This window comes from Rhipicephalus sanguineus, chromosome 7, assembly GCF_013339695.2.
Source record: "Rhipicephalus sanguineus isolate Rsan-2018 chromosome 7, BIME_Rsan_1.4, whole genome shotgun sequence".
NCBI classification, from domain to species: domain Eukaryota; kingdom Metazoa; phylum Arthropoda; class Arachnida; order Ixodida; family Ixodidae; genus Rhipicephalus; species Rhipicephalus sanguineus.
Window position 1 is genome coordinate 76,865,018 of NC_051182.1, and position 12,860 is coordinate 76,877,877.

The 12,860-nt window shown below is 46.0% G+C and overlaps 1 protein-coding gene across 25 annotated transcripts in view; it reads right to left on the reverse strand.

The window, feature by feature from the left end:
- Positions 1 to 12,860, reverse strand: part of LOC119399538 (myosin heavy chain, muscle-like) — a 145,764-nt gene that overhangs the window by 111,674 nt on the left and 21,230 nt on the right. For 13 of the 25 annotated variants that reach the window (XM_049417767.1, XM_049417764.1, XM_049417773.1 and 10 more), the window contains 8 exons: positions 12,653 to 12,802; positions 11,095 to 11,265; positions 9,549 to 9,728; positions 8,812 to 8,965; positions 8,457 to 8,506; positions 4,187 to 4,274; positions 3,358 to 3,475; positions 2,255 to 2,375 (listed from right to left, as the gene is read on the reverse strand). In XM_049417767.1, coding sequence (XP_049273724.1) covers positions 2,255 to 2,375; positions 3,358 to 3,475; positions 4,187 to 4,274; positions 8,457 to 8,506; positions 8,812 to 8,965; positions 9,549 to 9,728; positions 11,095 to 11,265; positions 12,653 to 12,802 — 1,032 coding nt within the window. Of the gene's footprint in view, positions 1 to 495; positions 617 to 1,219; positions 1,341 to 2,254; positions 2,376 to 3,357; positions 3,476 to 4,186; positions 4,275 to 5,117; positions 5,206 to 6,837; positions 6,926 to 8,456; positions 8,507 to 8,811; positions 8,966 to 9,548; positions 9,729 to 11,094; positions 11,266 to 11,731; positions 11,903 to 12,652; positions 12,803 to 12,860 lie in introns of all 25 variants that reach the window. The other 12 variants (XM_049417758.1, XM_049417761.1, XM_049417757.1 and 9 more) reach the window with 10 other exon arrangements.

The following is a 12,860-nucleotide window of genomic DNA, read 5'->3' on the forward strand; positions in this document are numbered from 1 at the left end:
AATAAATTAGCATATGTATACCGTAGCTAAAGTTGCTGAAGACATGGAGTCATTAAAAATACAAAGAGCTTAGTTATTAAAAAAACAATATACTTCAGGAATGTTTACAGGTTCATCATGTGTAACTTTTTTGTGACAGCTTTCAATTATATCAGGCACATTTTAAAATCTAGAAACTACATTTGCGATACAGAAGACATGCAACACGTAAAGTTGTAAGCGGGAAATGGGTTGCTAAATCTTTTTTTTAAGCGTGGCTAAGCTAATACTGCGCGAGGATTCTTAAGATGAAGCTGAGTCGTTGGTGCTACTTCGGCAGCGCAAACATGCAGCGCCATAAAATGGCCAAAAGACAGTGCACTACTGTGCGTCACACAAAAGTAAATCAAAGAGATATGAAAAGGTCCATCTAATGGGAGCACAGGCGCAAAGGAAGAGTAGAGGGGAAGTGGAGGAGGACGGAAAGGTATACGGAGGCACATTGATCTCACGTACCTTGGTAAAACCGAGCCGATACTCGCCCTCATCCAGTTTGATGGCGTCCATGAGCTTCTCCGTAGCGGCACGTGCGTCCACGAAGCCTTTAGGGAGCACGTTAGGGGCAAGGATGGCGTATCTACAGGGGGGCAAGGGCGCGTAACAGGAGGAAGCAAGGGCTTAGATAGGTGGGCACTACTGAGCACCAAAGGGATGCGCACAGACTTGGCTCCGCATCTGATTCTTACAGACTGCCACATGCCTGATTTCGCCGATCGACAATTGTTCGGCACTGCGGAATAACCTTGCCTCACTATAATTTTATAGAGCTTCGTTGACTGATATCTGGCAGAAAGTTGCCAGACATGCAAATCTGAGGTCTAGGAGAACAGGAGTTGGGACAGATGTCGGCCCTCACGTGTAGTTTTCATATACGAGAAAAAAAGTTATCAGTTTGTCACGAGGCACGAACGATCGTTGTCGTTGCTGATATTAGCGGAGTGCCAGCAGCTATCCTGTCGGCGTCGTGAGCGGAGCGAAGTCCGGCGATCATTCGAGTCAGGCTGCCACACGCTGCGGACCCACAGTTAGTAGGCATGCCAGTAAGCACCGGGTACGGCGTTCATAGGTGGGTTGAGCTTCGCGGGCTTTAGGAACGGTGCGTGGCAGAGCGTAGGGTCTGCCTACGAGACAGCAGCAGGAACAAAACGACAGCTGAAGAAAGAGTCGCTGCGCAGCATACCTTATCTTGTCCATAGCGGTATTCAAGCTCGTCAATTTTGGTCTGTTTCATAATTATCTCCGTTGCTTGTCTCCCCTCGATGAAGGAGTCTGGAAGCTCACCGCAGGCAAGGATGCCGTATCTAGGACCGCAAAAGGTCCAAGTGCACAATGACAAAAAGCGCACGCAACAGTTTTTCGGGTGAAGCTTCTTTTTCAGCACGTAATATGGAATTATTTATGGTGCTACGTCTTAAATGTTAGCGAATTTCATGCATATAGGCAAGTGCACACTGCATGGACGTTACGAACTCTTTGACGATCTGCCGCTGTTGAGAGCGGCAAATACCATTCGCTTTGTCAATGCCTTCAGATTGTTTTAGGTGCAGTCGCGTTCTTGTCCTGAATAGCGCTTGGGGGCAAGTGGGGACAGAGACCGTGCATGAAGAGAGACACGCCGAAAAGTGGCGTCTTCAAAAAAGCAGCACGATCTCAAAAGGAAGGGAACCATGCTGCCGGAAGGAAATTTCCTCGGGATGCATGGGTGGGAGAAAAAGGTGCAGCCTTCGAGAGGCGTCGTGAGTCAAAGGAAGGGTGCGAAAAAATGGGACTGAAAGTGGGCATACAAAAACAAAATCTGGCGCACTTACCGCTTTGATCGGGGAAAAAAATGGCCAGAGGTCTCGACATTCACGACATGACAGTAGGGGAATGGATATGGGGGACAATAATCCTCGGGTGTTGAACAGCTATGGGGCAGGGTTTCAGAACGGGTCTGATTCGGACACAGGTTGCGCTCCGTTGTGCAGCTATCTTGCAGTTTGAAACAACGAAATTTTACACTTGCGTATAAAGTGTACATTGTGTGAACCACGGGTGAATGTTGATTCACACATGAATGGAGACTCTTAGAGGTAAATATCTCCTCCCGAGTGTCATTCGAAATTGATGTGGCCTAATAAATTTCACTAGCGACGACAGTACAGGAGCGACAGCTGCACGACGGGGTGCCCATTAGAGGACCAGAGGAGGGCATCCTTCTTTCTTCAGTACGTGCCTTGCTGTGTCCGAAGCGGAAATCGTTGGCATCGAGCTGAATGGCCTCGATGACTTTTTCGGAAGCGTTTTTCGCGTCAACGAAGCCCTTGGGGACGGCGCTGGCCGCCAAGATTGTGTATCTGTTCAAAAACACAATGTCAGGGTGAGGATTGCAAGTCAAGCATGTGCTGCTGCTGCTGCCATGTACCCCCCGATAGCTTCCACTAAATGAAGAAAACATTTGCCATTCCGTTATGTGTTCTGTAGAGCTTGTTTCTGACGCAAGGCTACGCTCAGGCCAGAGTTTATACGTCATTTGGCTTTGTTTGAAGCGGCCTCAGTGAAGTAGAAACAAAAAAGCACGTGCATTGCAAAAGAAAAGCAAAACAGTGTCGTTACAAATATGACTCCGGAAGTGATGTAAATTCGTGCAGGCGTCTTGATGCATCAACACTGATGAACTGCGGTTGCCAACAAGCGCTTATGTTACAAACTGAGCACCACGTTATTAAAAAAATAGATGCAGTGATACCTATGGCCTTGTAATGCGTTAAAAGACACAAAGACATCGTTTAGATGTTCCGTAAAGCCATGTATCCCCAGCATCTATTTTTTTAAATGCAACAATGATAATTTTCTTTAGTCGCTAGCAGAAATACTTTTAAAAATGGCATTGACAATACATGGGCAAAGTTTCGAGCCAAAGGATAAGTTTTTGAATCATACTCAAGGTTCACTATACAGAATACACTCACTCGTGTGAGACTACATTTTATTTAGTGAACCATGCCTGAACGCAAACCATACGAGCAGACGTCGTAAAAGACACGGGCATAAGCTGCTGGATGAGCTAAGTGACGATGACATTATTCCTTCCATTTGATGTGTGCACAGCGAGCACATCCATGATTAAGTGAGATAGGAGTGCTTGCATGCGTGCTAAAAACTTGGCTATCAGTTGTTAATTCTAGAGGGGCTCATAGCATTAAACAACGCGGCTAAAAAGCGCCCTCTACATTTTAACTGAAAATACATTGTTCATTGCAGCTAAGCGAAAAAAAAACAAAATCGCAAAATATATGTACCGAGAATTGTTAGTACTGAGTGGTTCGTCATGCTTACCGTTGCTTGAAGTCAGGGTAGATCATGCGGTTGGGGAAGCCCTTACGGCAGATACGGATGCCTTCAAGCACACCGTTGCAGGTGAGCTGATGCATGACAAGGTGAGAGTCGATGACGCCTGCGCACGCGCAAGAGACGCTTAGGTGTTGGTGGTTTGAAATTGCTATGACGTCATTTCAGTATCGTTAGGCCACTTGTGGCTCAAACGTCTACGCTATACGAATTACAGTTATCCCAGAAACGACAGGCGCAGTACAAATCACCTCCATTGGCAAATTCTTTCTATGTGTTACCATATACACCAGTTATAATTTGCAAACCTTGAAAAGTGCTGTTGAGCTTAATTGGCATGTTTCAAAACATCATTAAATGTGTGTATTCCTCTTTAGGGTTCTTATAACAAATTTTCAAATCCACATTTTAAGAGCGTCAAAAGGAGGCATCACGATAAGGCTAATAATACATATATCGAAGTATATTTATTCTTCTTCCAAAAAAACTGTACATTAAAAAATTTGCACCACGTTCTAATAGAAATAAAAATGAAGTAACAGTATTTTATAAGCCTCTGTGAACAAATTTTCCTTCGCTCCGTAACACAAATTACACAGACACACCTGTTAGGTGAGCCAAGGAACAAAGTACTTAAGACAGATTTGTCACAGGCAAGAACATTACGTTGCTCCTCCAATACTTCGTTGTATTCGGCACTTTTGTTCAGCTGCACGGCATTTCTCAAAAAGCTCTCTGGACAACGAGCACTTGAAATCTTGACTTTCAGTTATCAGAAGATATAAGTAAGAGAAACACGTGGAGGGAATGCATTTACCTGGGGACTTGGTTTCGTTCGGAATGATACAGCGGACAAAGTGGGGGGAGGTGCTATTCAGGGTAGCCATCAGCTTGTTCAACTGTTCCTGTGGGTCACCAGTGCAGGGCAAAGGGTTAGGCATGACGCAAGACAACATTGCGTTGTGCGTATGGTGGAGGCCGCACCAATGCCCTGGGGAGAGTGTACGTGGTGGGTTGTAGGGTGATTCTGAGACTTAGGTGTGGGGCCACGTGAGAGGTGCAGGAGTGGCTGAACGCTGTGGGCGTGGGGTCGATCTCACGAGGTGACGACGGTACATCTATCTGAGGGCGTGGGGCTGACCGACTGTGGCGGGAGTGGGCACGGAGGCTTTTCTTTCTGGATGTGGGACTGGCCGACTGAAGTCGGCGTGGGCATAACTGCGTGTGGTGGGTACGGGACATGCTTCGCGAACAGCCGGTTTCTGCCTTTATGAAGGGTAGTCTTATCGTGCCTAAGCATATTTGCGAAGTACTGCACGTAACTTAGGGCAACAAAACTCTCATTAATATAAGTGAGTTTCATTCCGAAAACTATGCGTTCTTTTTAGCAGAGCTCTTAGGATGACCGAGGCAAAGCAGTGTTATTCCTGTGCTTTCAAAATAGCAGACTGCAGATTCTTATCTCTTTGTCTGCACATATCGATTTAAAGGCTTGAAACGGGCACTTTGTATCAATTTGACACAAGGCGAAATAGCGAGGATTTGGGGACTCTACAAGAACATTAGGCAAGGCAGTATAAAAAGTAGAGCATTGTTCGTATCCTGATTTATCTTTAACGACACAACAATGAAACCGGCTGTTTCGTTTGCTGTTCTCTTGGGCATAATGGGGTCTCAGTTCGTGCTCTAAATGGGTTGCTTGGTGTGGGTGTCACCGAACAGAGGGATCGGCGTTGATCGTGTCTTACGTGGCTGCTTGAACTCGTTGGGAATGATGCAGCGCACGAAGTGTGGATGGGTGCTGTGCAGTGTGGCCATCAGCTTGTTCAGTTGTTCCTTTTGTGGCAGAAAAGCGAGCAAAGCAAGGGTTAGGCGCCTGCGCGCGCTCACACACAAACACCGCAGCGATGACGTTTCTCACTGCAATGTAAGATCGGCCACAGCGATGCGCAGGATTAGGCCCTAGCAAAGCCACGCAACAGCATTAGTCGACGAGCATCGAGTCGATCTAATATTATACTGAGTACACGTTAATTATGATGATATCATGAGCGACAATTATGGCGGCGTGCTTCTCCAGATTGCGTATTATATTACAGTGTAACTCACGGAGCTCTTATTCAAAATATCGTCCATGCAGTTGCTAAGCCACCTCGCATCTTTAATGGTCTGAGCATTTCTATTTGTTCCAATTAAACTAAGCTAATTATGCAAGAAGAAACAAACTTCATAATCCTTAACAACCTTCACAATGAGTACTTATGCAATTAGTGATCCGAAGTTTGGTTATCATAAATATCAACATAACAGCCATGGCGGCAAGTAAAATCGTCGCACACTGCGGCATTAGAAAGCAAAGCATTTGAAGCCTGTTGCTCACATTCATACGTTCCCACTGGAAAAGTTGAGAAGTTGGAAGAAAATCTGAAGGACAGCTAATTATGGGACGAGAGAGATTGCAGAGGGAAGTAGACCGTGCTTGGTTTTCGATGTGCAGGCTTGCGAATCAGGAGGTAGGTAAAAGGGACGTTCTTTGGGAGGCAGCGAAGTAATTCAAGGGATTAACGTAGATTCAGAGGGCGACCAATAATTTGAGGGAAGTTGATTCGTGCTTTTTGGAAGATGCATACACGTACATTTATGTTCTTGAGGGAGGAGGATACGTGCTTATGCGAAGGTGCATACGTTTAAATATGCGTGGTGCATTATAAGAGGAAGGAAAAAAGTCACAAGGAGGCATTTGTTTCTCTGCAGTAGGAATCAGGAGAGGTACATTTGTAGTAGTAATGAAGGTACAAAGTGGAACATTCCAAGGGACACATTTATTGGATGACTAGGGTACATAATAGGCTATAGAGGCATATGGAAAAGGAATTCAGATAGAAATTACAGGTACTGGAATAGAACAAAGAAAGGCTGGGTATCTATATATCATGCAAGGTACCATTTAATGAATAGCTAGGGTACATAATACGCTATAGAGGTATACGGAAAAGGAATTATAAGATAGAACTTACAGGTACTGGAATAGAAGAAAGAAAGGCTGGGTATCTTTATATCATGCAAGGTAGCACACGGGAACACCCATAGCACGCAGTTATAACGGTGTTCGAAGTTCAGGCTTGAGCAGTTCTACAATAGACGTGCTCAAACTTTTATTAAGTGATTTTAAAACTTCGCTGCGGAGCACTCGTATGTAAACCTGGCTCTCTTGCAGGTTACAGGCGTTTTGTTACCCGCATCATGTGAAGTCCGCAACGCTGGACGTACCCCCCATACCGTATTTTACGTTATATACATATGGAGGTGCAGATCGTATGCTTCATTGGCCTCTGATTCGCATCCGATTAGTGAAGGTGTGGTGTAAAATTCACGCACACCACCTCACCGAAAAGCTGAGAGATTTCTTTTTTCTTGCTTAGTGATTGGACTGCGTGCTACGGGGCTGCAGGGATGGTAACCAAGTACCTGGGGATTTGGTTTCGTTGGGGATGATGCATCGGACAAAGTGGGGCTGCGTGGAGCGCAGGGTGGTCATGAGCTTGTTGAGTTGCTCCTACGGAGAGAGATAGAGGTTGAGGTCATGCCGTTCATGCCATGGTCTTGGGTTCTGGTGCGCGCGCAGGTGACCCAGTACGCGATTTGTTTATCAATCCGTTGTTTAATTATGGAACTAAGATTACCTGAAAACGATGCCCGCGTTATATCATAAAGCGTTTCGGCACTTAGAATTATCCGTGACAGTAATTAGCTCAACACGCTGCTGCCTCAGGCTTCATTACACACCGAAGAAAAAGTGAACCAGATCTATTATCGTAATTAATAGGTCAGTCGCTGGCGCCAGCTCCTTTTAAAAGACAGTCAGATAGCTGGTCTGGCACTATGTACACTCGTCATGTCGTTAGATTTAAACTACTCCATCGGTTCACACTGCACCGTTAGCAGTATGTATCACGCGGCACCACGTGGCGCAGCAATGAGCTGTAGGTAAAGCGACAGTCACGCCACTTATGATTGCAACAATTATAATGCGCGAATAAGCTGCCAATAAAGTGCTAGGCGAATAGAACAGCTGGTTTTATGTTTCGATAAAATTGAATACTCTCGCTCCCATATGCGTGCGACGCAAACTTCTACTGATGATCGCACCCTTCCCGCTACCTTGGGTCACATGCCCGCGCAAGCGTGCTCTTGAGGAACCTGTAAAAGGGCTTCAAAAGTAATTAGTGGAAGTGACCTGTACGAATGGCATTTCTTTTGAAACAAGGTTTACGTGCAATCATTCGGAAGATGTAGGTATCATACAAGTGCAGTCACCTACACAAGCACACAAATATCCACGGTTTGCAAGTTCAAAAGAGACGTCTGCCTCTGGTCATATCCTGCTTCAACGAGCAGCATCGAATGATCGGATAATGAGCGCTTTGTCTTGCGTTTTGGGAAGTGTTTAGTGATGAAGTCGTCAGAGTAGTCACACGATTTTCGATTTGTAGCTTGGAGACAGTGTTCTCTTTTGCGCTTGCAACCAAAATGCAGTGAATGCCCGTGCGCAAGCGGCAGCACCAGATACTGCGGAAGCGCAGTGACGCGTATCGGATTTGCTTAGGCGTTTCGTTTGTTCACAGTGTGACCATTCGTGTCGAGCTGTGAGCGGCGTACCTGCCACCATAGCGCACTATAAACAATAAAACATGCACACACTATTAATGCACTTTTCCTGCTTAGAGAAAAATATTGACATTGCTAACAGAGGGCCAGTGCCCAATGCCGATAATTTCACGGGAACAAGAGAAATTCTACTTTCTATCAACAATTGCTAGCAGTAGTCATGATAAAACAGGCAGTTATATAGGAACACATGTATGCGGCACCGTGTTGCTTGCATTGTTTCCATACACGATGTGCCATAAGTACAAGCCCCCCTCTTCTCTACGAATCTTCGTTTTTACTTGATAGGTAACGTTGTAACATACGATGTTTTAAGCGTCAAAAATAATGGTTTTCTTTTCTCGACTCGTAATTCCAAATGCCACAAAGCACCAGTGCGTTCAAGTGCCAACTTACGTAACAGGATCAAACGAACTTACCCTGTACAGACCAGACACAGTCTGGAAGCCGGAACCCTTCTTGCGACCACCTGAAAGGAGATGTATAAACACATTTCATCTCAATGGAATCGCGCGCCTCTAAAATAAGAACCCGTATCTTAAACACTGCTTATGGGCATAATAAAGTACGTCGGACGGGCAACAATATGCGCCCTGCGTCCGATCGCACCTCAGTTTTTCAGCCCCTTTAACTTCGAAGCCCTGAAGAGCGGCGCGAACTGTCTCGTAAGATATCAACAGTAGCATTCAATGGCTCAATTTTTCTTTCTACGAAGCTGAACAATAAGCATTCCATGTGACACAGCAGGGTGTATTCATATGCCGGCCAGCTTACCCTTTCCACCCTTGTCATCACCACCACCCAGGCCTGGGTGGTCCTCAAAGATGGCCTGCAGGAGTGCGTTGGAGCCCTTCTTGAACTGGTCAACGACGCAGTCGTTCAGGGGGTCCTTGTTCTTCTCCAGCCAGCCGCTGAGGTTGTATGGCACCTGGGCAGCAAGAGTGCGCGCAAATGGCCGTTAGGCTGCACGCGGATTGTCGGGAATTCATGTTTGCAGGCTTTTCCTAGCACGACTGTCCGAATCTCGAACGTTATACGCAGCTGTGTAAAACTTGTCTCCGATATTTATTAGTGCACCCCAATACGCATACACCATACTAGGTTCTCACGTAACAGTATTGGAATATAAGAGCAAGATTGCTCGCCATTCAGTGAGCACCATCGTTATAATAATGTCAATGTTTTTTTTTTAATTAAGTTGCTTCGTTGAGCACTGATTGTACAGGGGTCAGGGCCTCAGTCAGGCGCATGCTCGCGCCTTTAGCCCTCACCCCTTTGGTTTTCTGTAAGAAAAACTATCAAACGTGTGAATAAAAAAAAACAAAACAAATGAACGATCCTAACGTGATCATTACGTGAAAAGGGAAGCAGGAACTCTTCAGTGATGTGTACTAGTATTTATGCTACTTTGCCTGCTGCCTAGGCGCATATGATTTGATGCCTGTTGGGTATATCGTGTGGACAGTTTCATTGAGTAGAAGTTGTAGCCACATAATGCTCAATAGACTTACAGTGCCGGCGTAGTGGACGATGGCGAAGTGGGCTTCAGCCTGACCAGGCTTGGGTGGCTTCGGCTTGATGAAGTTTGGCGACTTGCCAAGGTGGTTGGTCTTCAGCTTTTCTTCAAAGGTCTTGTCAGAGGCCTTGGGGAACATAGACTCTTCTTCCAGGATGGAGAGCACACCCATAGGCTGGCGGGCGAAGAGGAGGAAAACGGCACTCAGAGCACGCGACGTCTCTTGATGAGGAATGTAACTTCAGAAACAAAACCGTTGGCAAATATGTGTCATGCGAACTTTCGCCGTGGCTCTAGGATAACTTAGAACGGTCAACTGATATCTTTGCATATAAACGTTTTTCCGAACTCAGATTTGCCGCATGTTAGGCATTGTCGCGTGTTATATTGAGTCAGTTTGCGTCAGTGCGCTGGATAACTTAGCATCTTACTCAACGATATTCATTAAGACATTATTAGAACTACCTTCAAAATTACAAAAAGATTAGGCGAGCACTAGAGTGAATTTTTACAGCTGTTCGTAGTGTCTGATTGATAAGTCATCAGTAGTTCCAATACAGCGATATCCTTTTTACCTTGTGTAAACTCTAAAAATTACTTAACGCTTATTAGTCTAATACAACTATGTAGGGCGAGCCATAAATGTACACCTACTCAGACTATTATCACTTTTGAATAAATAGCTTACATATTTAGATAGGCACAAACGAAAATGTGTTTTAATGGCACACTTCGAGCAGCAAAACGCCAATAATATAGACAACAGACGAGTGGAGGCCGTTCATGCAGCCACAAACAGAAATTCAAGCATTCCTTGGCAGAGTAGCAAATTCGTTAAAAGCATGATGACAACGACGCTTTATCTTGCAAAGAGTATAGAACACTGCACACAGATAGCTGATAAGATATCACGCTAAAAAGATAAAAGAAACCTTTGAAAATGACAGAGCAGCAGAAAAATTATTAAAAATGAATTATATCAGAGAGGTTGACTGCATGCATTGTGCAAGGGAGGATTTGGTTAAGGTGGTAGATATGGCACATGCTTCATTACAAAGGTATATTTATTGAATATTGAATGTGTTACACGGTGGTATGGTGTGGTTGATGACCATGCGTAACCTTCGAAAAAAGGAAGTACTGGTTCACCTCGGGATATTTCGGGTACAATTTGTAGGGACATTATGGACAGGCTACAAGGTATTTTGGAGGTCTGCGAAAGTGCTTGCTGGGAAATCTACTCTTCGTAATACTGATCATGCATTTCTTTTTCGCTTCATTCGTGAAACACAAGTGGAGCAAAGCAAAACGAGGCATTCCATTTCGCGGCTCAGTATCGCATTGCTTGCCTCTTTTCACTTCGACCCTACTGCGTGACACGGTGTGTCGTTAGCTCGGTGCCTATTCGGTCGAGGGGTGTCCACCAGGGCGGCTGATATGAGCTACGGTGGAAGGAGATTGTGCGGAATGGGGCACGGACTCGCTAAGGGAGGTCCCATTGCCGGGGGCTAGGCATGGGCGGTGGTGGGAGGAGGCTTTACCTTCTCAATAAGCTCGATACAAGCTTGGAGATCGAGACCGAAGTCAATGAAGACCCAGTCGATGCCCTCACGCTTGTACTCTTCTTGTTCCAGAACGAACATGTGGTGGTTGAAGAACTGCTGCAGCTTTTCGTTGGTGAAGTTGATGCAAATTTGCTCGAAGCCGTTGTACTGTACGCGGACCGGTGCAATTTGGGGGGCAGTTGACGTGGCGGGTGTCGTGTACGGTGGGAAAGGATAAAAAGAGTGCAGTGGTGGTAGCGGCGGTTGTGTCAGGAAGGGTGAGACGGGAAGAAGAAAGCAGAAGATCCGCATGTTAACAGCGTGAAGCCACAGTTTCGCTAGAGTCGGCGGCTGCCGAACCATTAGAGGCACTAAAAAGCGTCAGCTCCCCTAAAAAACACACTGAGCACTTCGGCCTACTATACAAGCCGTTTCCAGCTACAGCTTACTAAATTTTACTTCATTACTAGAATTTCTGCGAAACCAAGAACTCCTAGTGCCTCAGAGCGGTTTAGCAGCCGTCGGCTTGCTGGCGGCTAACTTGTTACGCTGTTTCCCTGCCTGCGGCGGCTGCTATTGTTGCTTTTGCGAGCGCACACGCATAACTCGAGCGGCTCTCTGGGCGACTAGTTACCTTCTCAATGAGCTCGATACACGCTTGCAGGTCGAGGCCAAAGTCGATGAATTCCCACTCGATTCCCTCGCGCTTGTACTCTTCTTGCTCAAGAACGAACATATGGTGGTTGAAGAACTGCTGCAGCTTTTCGTTGGTGAAGTTGATGCAGAGCTGCTCAAAGCTATTGAACTGCGAGGGAGGAGGGGACGGGAAAGGAAGGAAGAAGTTCTACATCGGGAAGACAGAGGTGGCACGCTACAGGAACGCACCGTGGTAGCGGGCGGAAGGAGTCGAGAGTATGTTGTGGCTTTCGAGGATACTGAAGGAATTGGTGACGGAGACAGAGTCAGGCAAATAGGTTGTCAGTGTTGACTTGCCTGCTTCATATACTTAAGGTACATGTCTGGGTTTGAGGACGCTCTTTCTGGGCAATAGGGGATGCATAGGTACCAATGAAGAAGGGAGAAGGCAAGACTAGGAAAGGTCCTAAGGGGACGGAGGATATTAAACTCACGGGTAGATTTTTAAAGCTACGTTAGTTATTTAGGCTCAGGTCCGAGAAGCCTACGGTGGAAAGCTGACATTCTATAATAATTATTTCACGGTAGTTGTTGTAGCTAATTCCGATTCTTTCCACTAGGGACATCCCGGATGGTACGCATTCTGGCTAAACTTAGCGATTTCACGCGTCTTGTGCTACGCTACGAAATGAAGCTTCTTCTGAGGGTCGTCGCCTTCCTTCTGCTAGCGTACTTAGGATTTGCGCACTGTACGGTCGAAACCAATGCTTGATAATGCCGCGTAATATCATAGCATGTCTACGCATTTATCGAGGGCAGTTACATCGCAAAGAGGTAGACATTTCACGAAATACGTCCTTCTGTTTCAGCAGTACTGACTTCTTAAACACACAAAGAACGCCAATGGCGTACGACTCACGTCGAAGATCTCGAAACCGGCGATATCCAGCACACCAATAAAGTACTGGCGCTTCTGCTTGGTGTCGAGTGTCTCGTTGACACGCTTGACCAGCCACTTGAACAGCCTGTCAAAGATGGCCTTGGCCAGGGCGCCCACAGAGGCCGTCACCTGTGCGGGAATAGATATTTAGAATTATCTGACTATTCCCTACGTATTTTGACGACCC